The sequence below is a fragment of the Terrapene carolina genome, unplaced genomic scaffold (assembly GCF_002925995.2).
Source record: "Terrapene carolina triunguis isolate 2854851 unplaced genomic scaffold, T_m_triunguis-2.0 Scaffold62, whole genome shotgun sequence".
NCBI classification, from domain to species: Eukaryota; Metazoa; Chordata; order Testudines; family Emydidae; genus Terrapene; species Terrapene triunguis.
Window position 1 is genome coordinate 25,891,646 of NW_020664413.1, and position 17,226 is coordinate 25,908,871.

Here is a 17,226-nt window from a genome sequence, read left to right on the forward strand (position 1 = left end):
GCCGCGCTGGGGGGCGGGGGGTGGGGGGGGCGGCGGCGGGAGGCTTTTTTGCCTGGGGCTGCAAAAAAGCCAGAGCCGGCCCTGGCCTGCCCTGGCTCCGCACTGAGCCCCAGAAGCGGCCAGCAGCGCCAGGTCTTAGGCGTGGGGGCCAGGAGGCTCCGCGCACTGCTCTCACCCACAGACACCGCCCCCTGGCTCCCATTGGCTGTGGTTCCCAGCCAATGGCAGTGCAGAGCCAGTGCTTGGGGCAGGAGCAGTGAACGGAGCCTCCTGGCCCACCCCCTGCATAGGAGCCGGACCTGCTGGCCGCTTCCAGGGCTCAGTGCGGAGCTAGGACCGGCAACCAGACACCTGGCGACCCTATCTCTGTGGCTCAATACACAGAAGATGCACACAGGAATGGTAGAGTCACCACTACAAGGTTACCCTCCTGGCCATCTCTTCTTTTGGTCACATTGTTTAGTATTAATGGACAGTTTTTTTTACAAAAAGGAATCTGAATAGCCCCTTCTGCTTCCCTGATCAATAATCCAAAAAACTGGCTGGCAGGATTTTCTTCAGCCTTAAAAAAAAAGGGGGGGGGGGAGTCCTCCTTTAGACTGAGACCAAGAGGACAATGTGAACACAGAAGGTTGAAATTCTCTAGGTTGTCTTAACTACAATAGAAAACTTTAATGACAATCTATACTAAATTATGTTCTGGGTGCCATAATATTGATATTTTGTGGGTGCATATATTTTTCCTAATCTGAACAGTTACATTAAAAAAAAACTGACTCAAGAACAACCACCCAGAAAAAGATTTTCATTACTTCAATTATTATTAATTATTTTTTCTAGATCATCATATTTACTGGAACCACAACCACACTAAGTAATGGGGAGGGGTTCAATCCACCTAGTTTAGAACATGCTGAACTTTTTAACAACTTGACATAAAACATTCACCAAATGTGTGCAGCAGTTGGGTGGCTTTCAGAATTATCCACTAGTTAGTAAAATATCACTGCAATCTCCTCCATTCCACTTTGAAACAAATGCAAAGAGTACCCTGAATTTTGAGAAGTGCCATACATCCCAGCTCTATACCAGGCCACTTACTTTCACTGAAAGCAAGTTCCAAATAGCACACACTTTTTGTAATCCTTCACTGAAGAAACCTGGTGGGCAGCCAATTCCGTTTGTTACATAGAGGACTGTAACTTTCTGCAATGACAAGTTATATTTAGGCAGCAATGACTTCCAAGAGCTGTCTGCTCTGCTTTTGCCCACCTCCTGTGGGTTTTTCTAAAGGCCTCACCAAGGCACAGAAACCAAAAATCAAAACAGACTTACACCTTCTAGGTAATTACAGGAAAATTACTTTGTTTAAGCCATTCACATTGTGTAGTGAAAGGTAAAGAGTTGTGACGTGCTGTTACTGTATTGTTGAAATGAATTTCATGCTGTTTAATTTCAGCCACGCAACCAACAGGCTTTTGGCGAACTCTTAGTATGTTGTGTGGAGAGGATACTGCATTTTTAATTGGCTGCCCTTTTCCTTCCACCAGCAACCAACTCTCAGAGGCTTAGAAATACTTGTTAGAGTCTGACTATGTAGTAAGCATTTTGCCTTCTTCTCTTTAGATTTTTTCTTCTCTTTGTTCTGGGAATCTTTTTTTCCCCCCAACTGCTATGATCTCTCTATTATGGGTCTTTCACTGAGGCCCAATCTGCAATCAGATACATGTATGTAGTGCCCACTAAATTCAGTGGGAGTTTTTATTGCTGGAAGTGCCTAGGAGCCTTAGGCAGGTAGGGCCCCATTTTTCTATGCACTGTACAAACACACAATACTTGACTGTAAGCCCCTTGGAGCAGGGACCATTTTTGTTCTCTGTTTGCACTGCGCCTAGCACAATGGGGTCCTAGGCATTAGAGTAATCCTCTTCTTCTTTTTATTGTGGACCGTCTTTGAAGACAACGGGAGCAGTACAGCAACACCATTCATTCCTGTCCCTGGCCTGTTCCTCCATTAAGCCCATGGTCCTGCCCCTGCGTACAATGTCCTGCCATTTAGTCAATAGTCAGCCTCTAGGTTGGACTGACCTTGATTGTGTGCACATTATTTTCTTTGGCATCTTATCATCTGTTTGTCTTCTGCATCATCATAACCTTTTCAACTGTAGCTAATCCCATACTCTGATTTTACATCCTACTCTCCTACCTTTCTCATTTGTCTTAAAATCATTCCACTTTAAGAATGCCATCTTTCAAAAAACAATTCTTATCTCTACCTTCTCCAGCCTTTTGATGTCTGTTTCACTTAATGCTGCTGCTTCCAGGCCACAGATTAATACTGTTAGTACGCTAGCTTGCCATGGTAATACAAATAATAATAATAAATTACAGTCCTTGCCCCAATGAGCTTGCAATCTAAACAATTTACATGTTGAGAACAGAATTTAATAAAAAGTGTGTCTCAGACACTAAAACTATTGATGTAATATTAGAGTGCCAATTTAAGATACTTATTGTTGTAACCAATCTGTGACCATTTGCACTTCATGGTTGTCGCTGTACTTCACACATTGGCCAGTTGGAACTTCACAGTGACTAATACGAAAGAATTCAGAGCTTCCTACTGCAAAAGCACACACACACACACCTTTCACCCACTCCATTAGTGGTGAAAAAAATCTCCATTAGCTGTTGGAGTATACAGCCTATGACACTTAGTTAAGCAGTCGTGATTCTATCCTGCAGAGGGTACATAGACATAGTAATAATTTAATTGCCAAATGTATGCAATAACAAGATAGATAATTCTGTTTGGCTGAATTCAATAATACATGTTTATTGTTATTCTGATATTAGTGCCAATGTACAAGTCACAAATCCAAAGTAACTTGTGTTTTGAGAATTAATTATTATATTGTTCTCTTAATTCATTGGAAACAGTAAGTTGAACATAAAAACAATACCTGCTTCCCCTTCCCTCAAAAGCCATTCAAACAAATTTCTTTTACTGAAACCACAGATAAGTGCAAACAAAATCTCAGGATCCAAACACCATTGAATTTTAGTGAAGTTCAGAGGCAGAGCCTAACTCTCACCTATCTCACCAAAATCAAAGCCTCAGCTCTAATCACGCTGATATCCTTGGTTTAGCTCTGCTCAAGATCTGAGCTTTGCAGAGTGTCTAACCGGAATACCTAATATCCCTAATCTGTTCCTAAATTCCAGTACAACCTCTTGGTCTGAATAGTTTCCTATGTCTTTGTCTCAAATATTCTCAGGTATTCTCAGTTTGCAGAAGATTATGTGAGGACATTCCAATTTCTCAAAATGCAACAAGGGCAGCTGATGGTAATTCAGAGGGTTCATAATCAGAAACTGGAACCTCCTAAACTCATTCAAGGATATTAATGCATTTAAAGCTGTCTCTAGTATTATCTCTCTCAGTACAGGGCCTTAATGAAACGCATCTCTTCTATCACTCATCTGTCTCAAGAGGCGGCCATTTTAATGTATAGAAATTTACTCCAGGATCACTTAGGGATGGGGCGTGGTGGGAGGTGGGGGACGGAAGAGCGCCTTTTCAATATATTCTATTTAAAACTGTAATCAAAACATACCAAGTTTAGTGATAATTAGAGTGATAAGTATAATTACCTTAAATTAACATACATCAGTAAGTGGCAACAGATAAATTGGTAGCCCAGGGATTTTTAATGCAAAATAATTATCTCTTATGCTAAGAGAACTGGAGGCTATTGCAATCTTGACAAAAAAAATTAAAAAGATGATCATTTGTATTTATATATAATGAAACATACAAGGAAAAGGAAGCAGGGTTTGCATTCTCACATCCCTAAATGTAGGAGTCCTGATCCAGGCAGACAGGGACATATAGTGAAAGAGTCACCAGTAAAGCAGCAACAAAATGTGCCCATGCAAATTGAAATTTGGGTGCACAAAACAGTTTGTAACATACACAACTGCCATTTTGAACACGCATTTGGGGGAGGATTCACCCACAAAATTTGCAAGTGCATCTATTTGCATGTGCTCATTTAAAAGACTGTCCAAGTCAGTCAGCAATACCTATGTCAATTAGGGTTGCCAACTTCCTAGTTGCACCAAACCAAACACCCTAGCCCCACCCCTTCCCCGAGGCCATACCCCACCCCTTCTCTGAGGCCCCTCCCCCACTCACTACATTCCCCCTCCCTCAGTGGCTCATTGTCCCCCATCCTTACTCACTTTCACTGGACTGGGGCAGGGGTGCAAGAGGGGGTGAGGGCTCCAGCTGGGGGTGTGGGCTCTAGGGAGGGGCTGGGAATGAGGGGGTTATGGTGCAGGAGGGGGCTCCAGGCTGGGGTGTGGGGCCGAGGGATTCAGAATGTGGGAGGGAGCTGCGTGTTGAGGCAGGGGGGTGGGAGAGGGTGAGGGCTCTGGACTTGGAGTGCTGGCTCTGGGCTGGGGCCAGGGATGAGGGGTGCAGGAGGGGGCTCCGGGCTGGGGCAGAGATGTGGGAAGGGGTGAGGGCTCCTGGCTGGGGGTAAGGCTCTGGGATGGGGATGGGGATGGGGATGAAGTGTTTTGGGTGCAGGAGGGGGCTCCAGGCTGGGGGGTGGGGCCGAGGGATTTGGAGTGTGGGAGGGGGCTGCGGGTTGAGGCAGGGGGTTGGGTGCAGGAGGGATTAGGGCTCTGGGATGGGGCTGGAGGATGAGGGTGCAGGGGGGATGAGGGCTCTGGGCTGGGGGTGCGGGCACTGCAGTGGGGCCAGGGATGAAGGGTTTGGAGTGCAGGAGGGTGCTCCAGGTTTGAGGGGGGGCTCAGGGCTGGGGTGTGGGCTTACATCAGGTGGCTCCCGGTCAGCGGCGCAGTGGGTGGACTAAGACAGGCTGCCTTCTGTCCTGGCACCGTGCTGCACATGCTCCAGAAACAGCCAGCAGGTCCGGGTCCTAGGTGGGGGGGCCAGGAGGCTCCAAGCGCCACGCTCGCTTGCAGGCACCGCCTCCCCCCCCCCGCTTCTATTGGCCAGTTCCCAGCTAATGGGAGTGCGGAGCTGGTGTTCGGGGTAGGGGCAATGTGCGGAACCCCGTTGCCTCCCCGTCTAGAAGCCGGACCTGCTGACCGCTTCTGGGGCACAGCGCGGTGCCAGCCAGGACAGGTAGGGACAAGTGTGCCTTAGCACCGCAGCACTGCCAACCAGACTTTTAATGGCCTGGCCAGTGGTGCTGACCAGAGCCGCCAGAGTCCCTTTTCGACTTGCTGTTCCGGTTGAAAGCCGGACACCTGGTCACCATAATGTCAGTTCTGGAGTAAACCAAGCAAACATTCATTCTCCTTTCTCCCTGTCACAAAACTGCGATCAGTTCCATTCTAGGCTCTTACATGGGGTCCGTCACCATTGGACCTACAAAATTATGTGGCAGATCCTTGGAATTGATTATTCTGCACCTGGAACAGCTTGACGGAGGGAAGGGGAAAGGAGAGCAGAAAGTGAAGATAGCAGGTGGGCACCAGTCCAGGCCTGAGGGACAACTTAGAACAGCCAGAGGTCTTCCATATGTAGTGACTGACTGGCCATACCCTCTTTTCCCTGGTCATTACTCCTGGGCTAGATGCCAGAAGGGCATGGTGTAAGACAGTGTTGCAGAACCGGCAGCCCACCAGGGTAATCCACGGGAGGGCCACAAGACAGTTTGTTTACACTGACCGTCCGCAGGCACGGCTGCCCGCAGCTCCCAGTGGCTGCAGTTCGCCATTCCCGGCCAATGGGAGCTGCGGGAAGCAGCAGCCAGCATGTCCCTACGGCCCGCGCCACTTCTGGCAGCTCCCATTGGCCAGGAATGGCGAACTGTGGCCACTGGGAGCTGCAGGCGCCTGTGCAAATGTAAACAAACTGTCTGATGGGCCGCACGTTGCCCACCACTGGTGTAAGAACTGACATGTGGCCTTATGCCACGTGAGAACCCCCCAGTTTTGGGGGATTCCCCAACCAGTCAGTTGAGCTAGCCTCCCAGCTGCTTTGCACTGCCAGAGTGATGCAGAGGAGCTGGAACGGGGCCAGGATCTGTCCCTATATAGGCTACACATTGTAATATATAGTTCATGAAAGCTCCATCAGTTCACTAGTGAGGCCCTATATTTATTTATTCATAAACATACAAGTGTATAAAAACAACAGACTAGACAACTTTATAAGAGCTGAGTATTATTACTTATGCAAAGAAACTTCCTTTGACAGGAGCAAACCATGCAGAAAACTTGAAAGGGAACTATTTAAACTTTTAGTTTGGTCTAAAGTGTTTGTCATTATTTAGGAGGTTAAAAAATAAGAGGGTAAATAAGTTAAAAAACACCATTGCATTGGAGTGTTCAGTTATCAATCTGCACGAAACGAAAGCTGAGGGAGAAGAAAAATGAAGAAGATGCTACAAAGTATGTTCAGGTTACATGGTGTCAAAAAAGCCAAAGCAAAACTAAAAAGTGTTCCAAGACCAGTGACCAGAGTGACTAGAATCATGGAGAGCGGCTTCCATACAGAAGTGTTGGAACTAGGGGCTGCTGCCACACCCCCTGGCTTGAAGTGGTTTCCATTACATACAGCCAGGGTTGATAAAAAGCAAAGATTTTTTTTTAAATAAAAAAACTGATTTCTTTATTTATTGATTGATTGATAAAATGCTTTTTGAGGAAAAAACCTATCTAAAGATAGTTTTAATTAAGATACATTATAGCTCAAAGATATCTCATCACGGAATAGGGATTACAAATTCTAATTCATAGTATGAGATAATATATTCATGTAATGTTTAAGAAAAGTTTTGTAGATGAGTTCCAATTGTTCATGGATTAGGGACCCAATCTTATGGGGTTCCAGGGGCTTCTGTATAGATTATTTAGGTTAATCTTTCTATCTACCCAATGGGACTCAGTGCTCAGTCTAGAAGATACCATCAGAGATGCTTAGTTTTGCAGTTCTCAACCTGTGGATTTGTGTCTCCAGAGATAACATGCTTGTTAACAGCAAAAACGTTTATAAATAAATAAATAAATAATATATAGAGGTGAGAAATAAGACTTCAACCCTATTGTCCCTCTGCAAATTTGTGTACACAGAGTCAATCCCTTACCTCTCTCTAAAAGTGCAAAGTTTCAAAAAGTTCAGTGAATAGAAGATTGTTGAGGGCGGAATAGATCTGGACAAGGAGAAGAAGTCTGGAGATAAATGTGAGAAGGGAAGGACAGGCAGAAGAAACAAAAGTGAAACTGTTTGAGCAGCATATTCCAGAAGTCTTGAGGTCTTTCTGAGTGTAGCCTTCACTGATTTGAGATCTACTATACCATTCTCTCTATAGAAGGGAAAATGGCAGCAGGCCATAAAAGAGACCCAGTCTGGAAATAACCATTCAAGAAATATATGTTTGCTGATGATGTTTTAAAGAAAGTCACACCAGTGAACTGGTGGAAGTCACTTAAGCACTTGGATTCAGAGACTGTTGAAGTGATAATTTCACTTTTAACAGCAATAGCTTCTTCTGCCGGTGTAGAATGAATATTTTCTTCCTTTGAACTAATTCATTCCAAACTGAGAAATCGTTTGGGACCTGAAAAAGCAGGAAAGCTTCTTTCTCTTTTCCAGATTATGAACAAATAGGAAAATGAAGATGAAGACAACTGAGTTAGCTGCAGAAGCCAATATTTTAAGTTTCTCCTGTTGACCTGGCTGACATAGTCGATTTAAATTTTTTTTTTAATATTTCATTTAAAATTGTTTTTAACTAAAATAGTTAACAAAAACAAACCTGATTTTAAAAAACCTGAATGTTTAACTAAATTCAAAAATTCATATGCTTGTTTTGTTAAAATATTGTATGTTTGTTTGTTGAAGAAAAAAGTCCAGAATACATAACGTTGTTGTTTTAGTTAAATAAAACAATTTAAATGTCTGTCTGGTGATGTCCTCCTCCTAAAATTAATGATTAACCTGTTGAACTGGAGATAGTTCACCTCCCAATGACTTCATAAACATCTGCTTCAATTACCTTTGGTAAATGAAATAACAAAACAATCAATCATTTTCGGATATAGCTGTAAAACTAATCTGAAAAGTTTTCAAAATAAATCACTTTAAAAATGTATAGTGTGTACCTTCTAAAAATGAAACCGACATCTATCTTTGAGTTGTGAAGAATATGTATTAAGGTTATAACCACCAACAAGAATGCACTTTTACATAGAAATCCATGATTAAATCGAGTCTTCCTGACTAGTGATTTAAATCAATTCCACCCCTGTATACAGTGTTTATAGTTTGGTTCAATGGCTCTCAGCACCTCCACTATACAAATTGTTCCAGCACCCCTGATTCAATATGCAGAGAGCTCAAAGAGTAAGGAATGTTTTTTAAGTAATAAACACATTTGGAGGTAAGCACATTGTAAAATTTGAGTAAATAAATAAATAAATAGATAGCTATTCCATTCATACCCTTCCTGTCCACCTAAGAGATTCAGTTAGGCACCTGCTACCCTGTTAGACTACAAAGCACCGTTGGGCTGGAAACTTGTACCAGCAGGAGGAGGTATGAAAGCCAATTTTTCCTCTTGTGGAATGAGCTAAATGAAAAATTCAGTTTGTTGGAAGGATTCTCCCCCACCCTACCCCCCAGCAGTGAGCCCTTGTTTTTCCAATAACCTAGGAATTAGAGATCACATTGCAGTTAGCAGGGCCCCTGTTTATCACAAAGAGATATTATGTAATGACAAAATACAGAAATATACAGGATTCATATATGATAGTAGCATATGAACACTGGGCTGGTGAAAGCAGTATTTCATGGAGACTTCCAGGGCAATCTTGGGTTCATTTGTAAAAAGAGCATTTGAATTTATTTTAAAGTGAATTTACTGCTCATAGAAGGTACCACATTGACAACTCTCAAGAAATACGTCAAGAGTGTCAATTTTTCCCACAGTGTAACTACAGCTTCCCCACAATACTCTGCTGGTAAAGTCTGGAACTCAAACAGACTCATTAAATAAAATAGTTTACAGATTAGGAAACTGAGGCAAAGAATGTGACTTTCCCAAGGGTACGTCCAGACTACCCGCCGGATCGGCGGGTAGCCATCCCTCTATCGGGGATCGATATATCACGTCTCGTCTAGACGCAATATACAGATCCCCGAACGTGCTCCCGTCGACTCCGGAACTCCACCAGGGCAAGAGGCGGTAGCAGAGTCGACGGGGGAGCTGTGGCCGTCGATCCCGCGCCGTGAGGACGGGAGGTAAGTCGAAATAAGATACGTCGACTTCAGCTACGCTATTCCCCCCCAGTGTAGACCAGGCCCAAGGCTACACACAGAGTCAGTTGCATAGCCAAGATTAGAAGTCAGATCTCCTTTGGTTCCGACACCATGCTTAAACCCCTAGATCACACCTCACCCTGATTTCTTTAATGGACCCAAATTCTCTCACCAGCTCCTTCAGAGCAAGATGTGATCACCACGTTGTAGAGATATGCTTATGAAAGATTGTGATTTGGAGACGCTCCCTCATAAGGGACTGTGTTGTGTGTGTGTGTGGGAATTTGGAGGTATGCCCTGGAGGCTGGGGTTGTGAACCTGGTATGGCTGTGTGCAGCAGTTCACCAGAGATGCTCTCCAGTTTTTTTTTCTTAAAATTTTAGTCCTCTCTCATTTAATAGTTTGTTATTTAATGAACCCCAAGATCATTACACACTTGAGTAACTTGCACAATCTCTGACTATATTTTCATTTCTCCTCTGTGTGGTCACCTCAAGATTGAGTAATAGGATGAAAAAGCTTTACGTTTCCCACCATATGTAGAAGGGTTGGTCCTCAGGAATAGAATTTGCAGCTATTCAATGTAGGTTCTCCATTAATCCACATTCTTATCAAAATGCCATATGTCCCCTTATTACTGGTATGATGATGATTTTTATAAATATTAGAATCAATCAGGTTGATGAACATCTCAACAATCAATTGAATTCATAATTATTTGTGCCTGTATAATTTTGGACACATACACACACAGGAGGGGAAAATAAAAACCCTTTTAAAAAAATAAAATAAAAATAAAAACTCAATTTAAAAAAAAGTTTCCAATAATGTAGTTATGGGGCAACCAACGTGAGGCTTGATTTTCAGGTGTTCCGAGTTCCCATCTCAGGCAGATGAACCCTCAGTTTACCCAGCATCTGGGATAAATTATTTTAATAGCATAAGAAAAAGGATTTTGATACAGTAGATACACATAATAAAAACAACAAACATTGCCTAGGCAGCTGACTAGTAAATTAGGACCTGGTTTGTGCAAGTAACAGGGATCTTAACAGGTAGATTTGTATTCCTTGCTGAACCTTAGTAATTAATCATAGAAGATTAGGGTTAGAAGGGTCATCTAGTCCAACCTCCTGCTCAAAGCAGGACCAACCCCAACTAAATCATCCCAGCCAGGGCTTTGTCAAGCCGGGCCTTAAAAACCTCTAAGGATGGAGATTCCATCACCTCCCTAGGTAACCCATTCCAGTGCTTCACCACCATCCTAGTGAAATATTTTTTCCTAATATCCAAACCTAGACCTCCCCCACTGCAACTTGAGATCATTGCTCCTTGTTCTGTCATCTGCCACCACTGAGAACAGCCGAGCTCCATCCTCTTTGGAACCCCCTTCAGGTAGTTGGAGGCTGCTTTCAAATCCTTCCTCACTCTTCTCTTCTGCAGACTAAATAAGCCCAGTTCCCTCAGCCTCTCCTCATAAGTCATGTGCCCCAGCCCCCTAATCATTTTCGTTGTCCTCCACTGGTCTCTCTCCAATTAAAAAATATTGTTGATCATGTCTGGATTAGTTGATATGCCCCAAATATTTAAATTAGTTTTACTGAGGATGCAACAAAGTAGAAGTTTGTCAGCTGAGGCTCCATACAAATGTGGACTGTGGATCATAGTGAATGTGCAGCACCTCTCAGGAAGCACAGCTTGCGGGAGGCGGTGTGCGCAAAGGTTGTTTTAAGCCACTTTATCAACTCCTTAATTCTGATTCAGGCTCCCAGTGCAAGTTAGAGAGGCCTTATGCGCCACTCTACTAGCTCAGAACAGCCCTTTCCTCCTGGGCATACCACTGTGCCAGGGCTATATGGTGGGCAGGAGAACTATTCTGCCAGCCCTACACTGCTCAAGGTAGCCTCTTAATTCACACCAGGACTATTCCATGGAGATTGGTTCAGACGGATCAGGGCCACATGATCTGACAAATTCTTAAAGTAGACACGTACGTTTGTTTAAATTTTGAAAATATTTAATGCAGGGGTTTGAGATACTGATTGTGTTCTTGCTTTTCAGAGGATACACTGAGCTAAAATTCTCCCTAGGACTCGGTGTACTTCCTTCCAGGGATTCGTTTGTTCCATTCTCTTGTGCTGCTTAATTCTATGCTGCACAAGGCCTGTTGGGTCCAATCCTGCTCCCACTGAAGTCATGCTTTGTTATTGATTTCAATGGGAGCATAATAGGACATAACTTAATGCCACAAGATTTCTGTGGTCTAAAATAATTCACTGAGAATCAGTGCACTAGAGCAGCTGGCAGAGCATAGAGGTTGGTATTCAAATCAGTTCCCTTTAATGCAGGTTGTTTTCATGCTATGATCCTTTTTTTAAAAAAAGGTACATGCACAGTATGCCAGCTCAGGAACTCATTCCCTGGCCGTGTTTGCTGAGAGTTACAGTGCTGAACTCTCCTGAGGGACCATGCTTGTTTAGCTGCAGTAGCTAGTGGTGGAGATTCTACTCTCCGCAGCACAAAATCTGCAGCAGAATTAAATTACTAAAGAGTTTTCCCTCAGTCCATTTTGCAAACCCTCTTGTGTGCCATTAACTCCACGAGACGGATGCGGCGTTGCTGTATTTTATTGTTAAACTAGCATTTCTTCCTGAGGTCGGCATCTTGCTCCCCAGGTTGGCAGCAGGTTGGCAGCAGGTGGGTGCACTGCAGAGACAGCAAACGCAGCTTGCAGGAGGGGCGGACAGAGGAGGAAGAAGGCTCATGCTACTCTCAAAGAACCTCCGCCAACCAAACACAGCAGCAGAACTGATGAGCCCCACAGAGAGCGGTGGCCAGCTCTCCTCAGCCTAAAGGACAAGTTAGCACAGCTCTGAGTCTTTGATGATGCGAGATGGACAAGTGAAAAGCAGAGGAAACTTACCTCCCTCTAACCCTTATTTCTCTCCTCCTTACAGAAACATAAGCATATCAGGGATAAACATAACCCTTATTTCTCTCCTCCTTACATAAAACATAAGCGAATCAGGGGGTTGGATTAGATGACCCCCTGAGGTCTCTTCCAACCCTAATCTTCTATGATTCTATATCTCAGTTAACACATGAATCAGAATGTATTTTTGAGTAATTCAAAATAAACAGTGAAGTGTATGTGACGAATCCAGAGTGCCCCATGCACCCATACACATCTAGAGCATTCATGCAAACCCACACTCTATCTAGAGTATGCATGTGTAACACCGACAGACCCTGGTCATGGGCAGGCGGGATCGAACCTGGGACCTCTGGAGCTTAGTGCATAATCCTCTACTGCAGGGGTTCTCAAACTGGGGGGTCAGGACCCCTCAGAGGGTCACAAGGTTATTACATTGGGGGTCGCGAGCTGTTGGCCTCCACCCCAAACCCTGCTTTACCTCCAGCATTTATAATGGTGTTAAATATATTAAAAAGTGTTTTTAATGTATAAGGGGGGGGGTCGCACTCAGAGGCTTACTATGTGAAAGAGGTCCCCAGGACAAAAGTCTGAGAACCCCTGCTCTACTGCATGAGCTAAAAGCCAACTGGCTGTTAACTACAGCTGTAGAGCAAACTCATTTAACTCTCTCTCTCAGTGGTCTCAGTGCAACTAGATGGGACAGAACACCACATCCCAAATGTGTGTGGGTTACACATGGTCCATCTGGAGTTTACCTCTTCTTGTTCCATTAAGAGTTTGCATATACCACTCTGCTTACCCTGAGAGTCCCAGATAGTCACATGCCTCTTTTTCAATGTATATATTTTCAGGTTTGGGACAGGGAATTGCAGAATAAATCCACTATCCATGTAATTACAACAAGGGTTCAAGCTCCCATTTAAGAAGCTCCTTTGTGTCATTCTCACCCCTGTATTGTTTGATCCCCAACTTTCTGGTTGTAATACAGCACACGCAACCCCATCTCCCTATTCTGAAGTTCCAATGGATGTGGTTTTTGGAGTGGTGGACAATACCTCTAAAAGTTGTATACTGAGCAGCATCACTTGTCCCAGTCACCTAAACTGCCTAAAAAGCTACCTGAGAGATCTGAGTTTTATGCAAACAAGTGACAAAATCCTCAGTCTCCAGAAGCAGCAGTGCCACCCAAAAAGCTGATCCATGGGGCACTGCTAGTGCAGACTGGTAAGCTTCTTCCTGTCCCACAGGAGACAAGATAATAGCAGCTGCTAAAAACAGAAAGGGAAAGAACAGTATTCAATTTGTTCCTCCTGGCAGGCTTAACTCATTTGCAATAGAACTGGGTCTATCTTGGAACAAGGCTCCATAGCAGCAGCACCTTTATAATTCAGAGCAACATAGGCAGAGCATCAGGAAAGAGAGGGACTTGCTCAAAAGGGGAAAAGATCAAAACGGAGAAGGAAAAATGGCCTGAAGGATCCCTGCAGACCGCAGTGTGTTCCCATCCATCCACTCACCCAACCAGGGAACATGTCTGATGATTTCCTTCCTAAAAGAGATTTCATGAAGGTATGTGGCACAGGAAAGCTAATTAATTCTCCCTCAGGTGCTGGGCACTAGCTTTTTTTTTTGGTAAAGAACGCTTTCTAGCCAATACAGCAATAAGTTGTGCCAGGATGCATTACAAACAGAAGGAAGAATAGCTGGAATAAATGACTGGGATCCAAGACTTTTGGGGCTAGATTTTCACCTTGTGTAAATCAGTGTAGCTGCATTGAAATATGAGGTCCATTTTTGGCTCCACCACTGCTTTCAGCTCTGACCTTAATTGTCAGAGTTATGGAGCACATACAGTTCGGTTAACTTCAATTAGAGTCACAAGGTGCTCAGCATCGCTGAAAAATCAGGCTGTAACTGACTTTGGGCACACATCTCTGTGTCTCAGTTTTCTGCAGAATAGGGCTAATACACTACCATACCTCCTAGTGATGTGATCATTCATTCATTCATTCATTAATAGCAGTGCTTTGTTACTCTCAGGTAATTAGTGCTATAAGTGCAAATTGTTATTGTAAAATATAATGCACAACTCTAATGTGTACAACTGAAGATACCTATGGTAGATTCTCATCTCCCCCTCAAAACAGTGGACTATTTAACAGTGATATACTTGTTGCCTTAATATATTTGCTTTGGGAATAAATTAAAAATACACCGCTACCTCGATATAACGCGACCCGATATAACACGAATTCGGATATAACGCAGTAAAGCAGTGCTCCGGGGGGGTGGGGCTGCGCACTCTGGTGGATCAAAGCAAGTTCAATATAACACAGTTTCACCTATAATGCAGTAAGATTGTTTGGCTCCCGAGAACAGCATTATATCGAGGTAGAGGTGTGTATTCCTATTTTGATGCAAAATATGGCTTGCTTTTCTTTTATAAAAAAAATCCTTATTTATGCATGAAGTCATACAATAATCAGGCAACGTTATATTCCTCCACCTGTAACTGCTTCTAAAATCCTGAATATGTAGTCTTCACTGGCCAGCTGCCACTTGCAAGTGTAGAACCAACATATGCATTTTTTCTTGTGCAATAAAAAGCATTTGAAAGCATGTACAGCTTTGAAAGCGGTACCTGAACATTGTTACTTTGTTTAGCATGATAGAATTAGCTTTGTATGTATCATTTGTGATTAAGTGCTTTACAAATTAACAAGATATTCAAAGCCAACCCAGCAACCGCCTCCCAGTATCCCCAAAAGGGCAACATCCCCATGCCACAAGAGGATGCTCAGTTTGCTGGGTAATGGCCAGTCCAGTGCAAACGTTGATAGGTCAGTGGAGACAAAAGTCTGTAGAAGCTTGTAGGTCTTTGGTAGTGTCTGTCTTCAGGAGAGAGGGTTCTCTACTTGATGTTGCGGAGAACGCATATACCAGTGATGGTAAGGAAGAGTAAACCTCTTCTAGGGGCAGCACTGATGTGAAGGTACTGTGGGTACCCGAGTCTGTACCGTTGCCAGTAAGCACCTCAGTACCAACAGTGGATCTGATTCTACCGTAGTGTCATCCCTGAGGTTGGGGGTCGGTGCTGAAGGCATCTTTGAAGATAGGTCTGGCACCAATGGAGTCTGCTGCATCACAGGTGGGGTCTTCTTCCCCAGCTCTTGACGCATTATAGGCCCTCATGACTTTTCTCTGAAGGCTTTGCTGTGTCTATCCCTATGCAAGGACATTGTGATCCTTCTTCAGCTTTGGTGTTCAGAGTGGCCCCAGTCAGTGCCCAACTTTGACACTGGAGGTACTGGTGCCAGCTTCAACACTGATATATGGCTTCGGTGCCAGGGGTGTTGGCGCCAGATCTTTTCCTTGGTAAAGTTTTCTCCATGCAGTTCTGAAGCATTACCTGTTTCCCCCACAGGGCACTGGATGATGCTGGCTTGTCCACTAGTAGGATTTCGGGGCTTGTTTCCTCAGGGTCTGAGGAGCCCTTCATGGACTGCTCCACAAGGCAGTCTTTCAGCCTCACATCTTGGGCATTCTATCAGAGAAAGACAAGTATACTGAGCATCTGCTCAGAATGGGTGAATCCCCCAGGCAGAAGAAGTACCTAGTACAGTCATCCTTCAGGGGTATTAGTCCATTACAAGATGGACAGGGCTTGAAGCCCATAAGTTTTGAGTCCACCAGGTTAAGGAGCCCTATACAGTAGGGTTTGACCAAGTAGAATTTGGTCCAGGGTAGGATTAGTTCACAACTGTCAAAGATAACAAATCAGAAGTAGTTCTGAAGACTTTAGTAGATTCTGAAGAAGCTTAGCCTGACCTAAGAATTAGCAAGTCGGACACGCTTCAAGTTCTGTTTTGCTGCCACAGGCAGTAAGAGGGAATCAAGAAAGAGTCACATCTGTCCCACCCATTATGCCCTTCTATGGGATCACAAGGGGCACATGATGCATGTGTAGCCCGACAGACACTGTTCAAAAAACTTCTGGTCTGGTGTGCAAGGCACATATGGCAAGTACAGTGGGATACACAGCTACGCATACTTGAAGAATCTGATCTTTGTGACACAATCAGTTCCACAGCAAATAACTGTGATGCCATGCACAGAGGATTGGCATCTAGTGGGAAGAGGCAATAGGAACAAGTGAGCTAAGCAACAAAGATGCTGTTTTCATGCAAATATCCTTGTATGAAACAACAAGGGAAAAGATATAGAAGAAATATATGCAGCATTGGCAGAACTGTCTCAAAATAGAATAGTTTGCAACGTTTTTCGTGAGGTGTTAGAGCTTTAAAATATGCACTTCACAATTTCAGTGCAGAGCCAGATGACAGGAAATATTTTTTCTGTGTCGCTGAGAAACTCACTTCCTAGTCACATTCTTCAGATATGTGAAGCAGCATGAACTTACACAACTGTAACTTACACAGCTTTTGTACAGTTTGAGCTGTCCAGAGAAAAGGGTCTCCACAACCCCCTTCTTTTTACATGAATTTTAATGCTTGCAAGAGCTGATAGACTGACAGCCCTGAAGCCAAAAAGGGGATCTGTAGCCCATTACCATTCCCTGAGCTATTCATTTCCTGAAAAAGAACTTGAAGTGTATTCTGACAAAGCTGGCCTTAGGCCTATGCTGAGTGTGCAGCTGCAGAGAGCCCTGTGCTTTGGGTAGGAATACTCAGCCACTCTTCACTTCTTCCAAGTCTGTGAACTAGACGGGTGAAAGACTGGAGGATTCTTAGCACATGGGTAAGCATCCCAGTCAGAACCAAAGGCAATGCATGAGTGAAATACTAGAAGGTGGGGAAGGAGGAGGAGTAGCCCAGCGTGGTCAGAAATGATACCCAGGCAGACTGAGCCCAAAAGAAAAAAAATACACTCTTGCTTCAAGAGGCCTTCCCCAAAGCCTGAGCTGCAGGAAGAGGCTAGCCATATGGAAGAGGCATTGCTCCAGAGCTCAGCACAGAGGAAGCTGGGCCCC

At 44.0% G+C, this 17,226-nt stretch overlaps 1 protein-coding gene across 2 annotated transcripts in view; it reads right to left on the reverse strand.

The window, feature by feature from the left end:
- CACNB4 (calcium voltage-gated channel auxiliary subunit beta 4) overlaps positions 1-17,226 on the reverse strand; it is a 192,131-nt gene that overhangs the window by 80,560 nt on the left and 94,345 nt on the right. The window contains exon 3 of one of the 2 annotated variants that reach the window (XM_024209120.1): positions 15,646-15,780. The exons of the other annotated variant lie outside the window; for it this stretch is intronic. Coding sequence (XP_024064888.1) covers positions 15,646-15,780 — 135 coding nt within the window. The remainder of the gene's footprint in view (positions 1-15,645; positions 15,781-17,226) is intronic. 2 annotated transcript variants of the gene reach the window in all.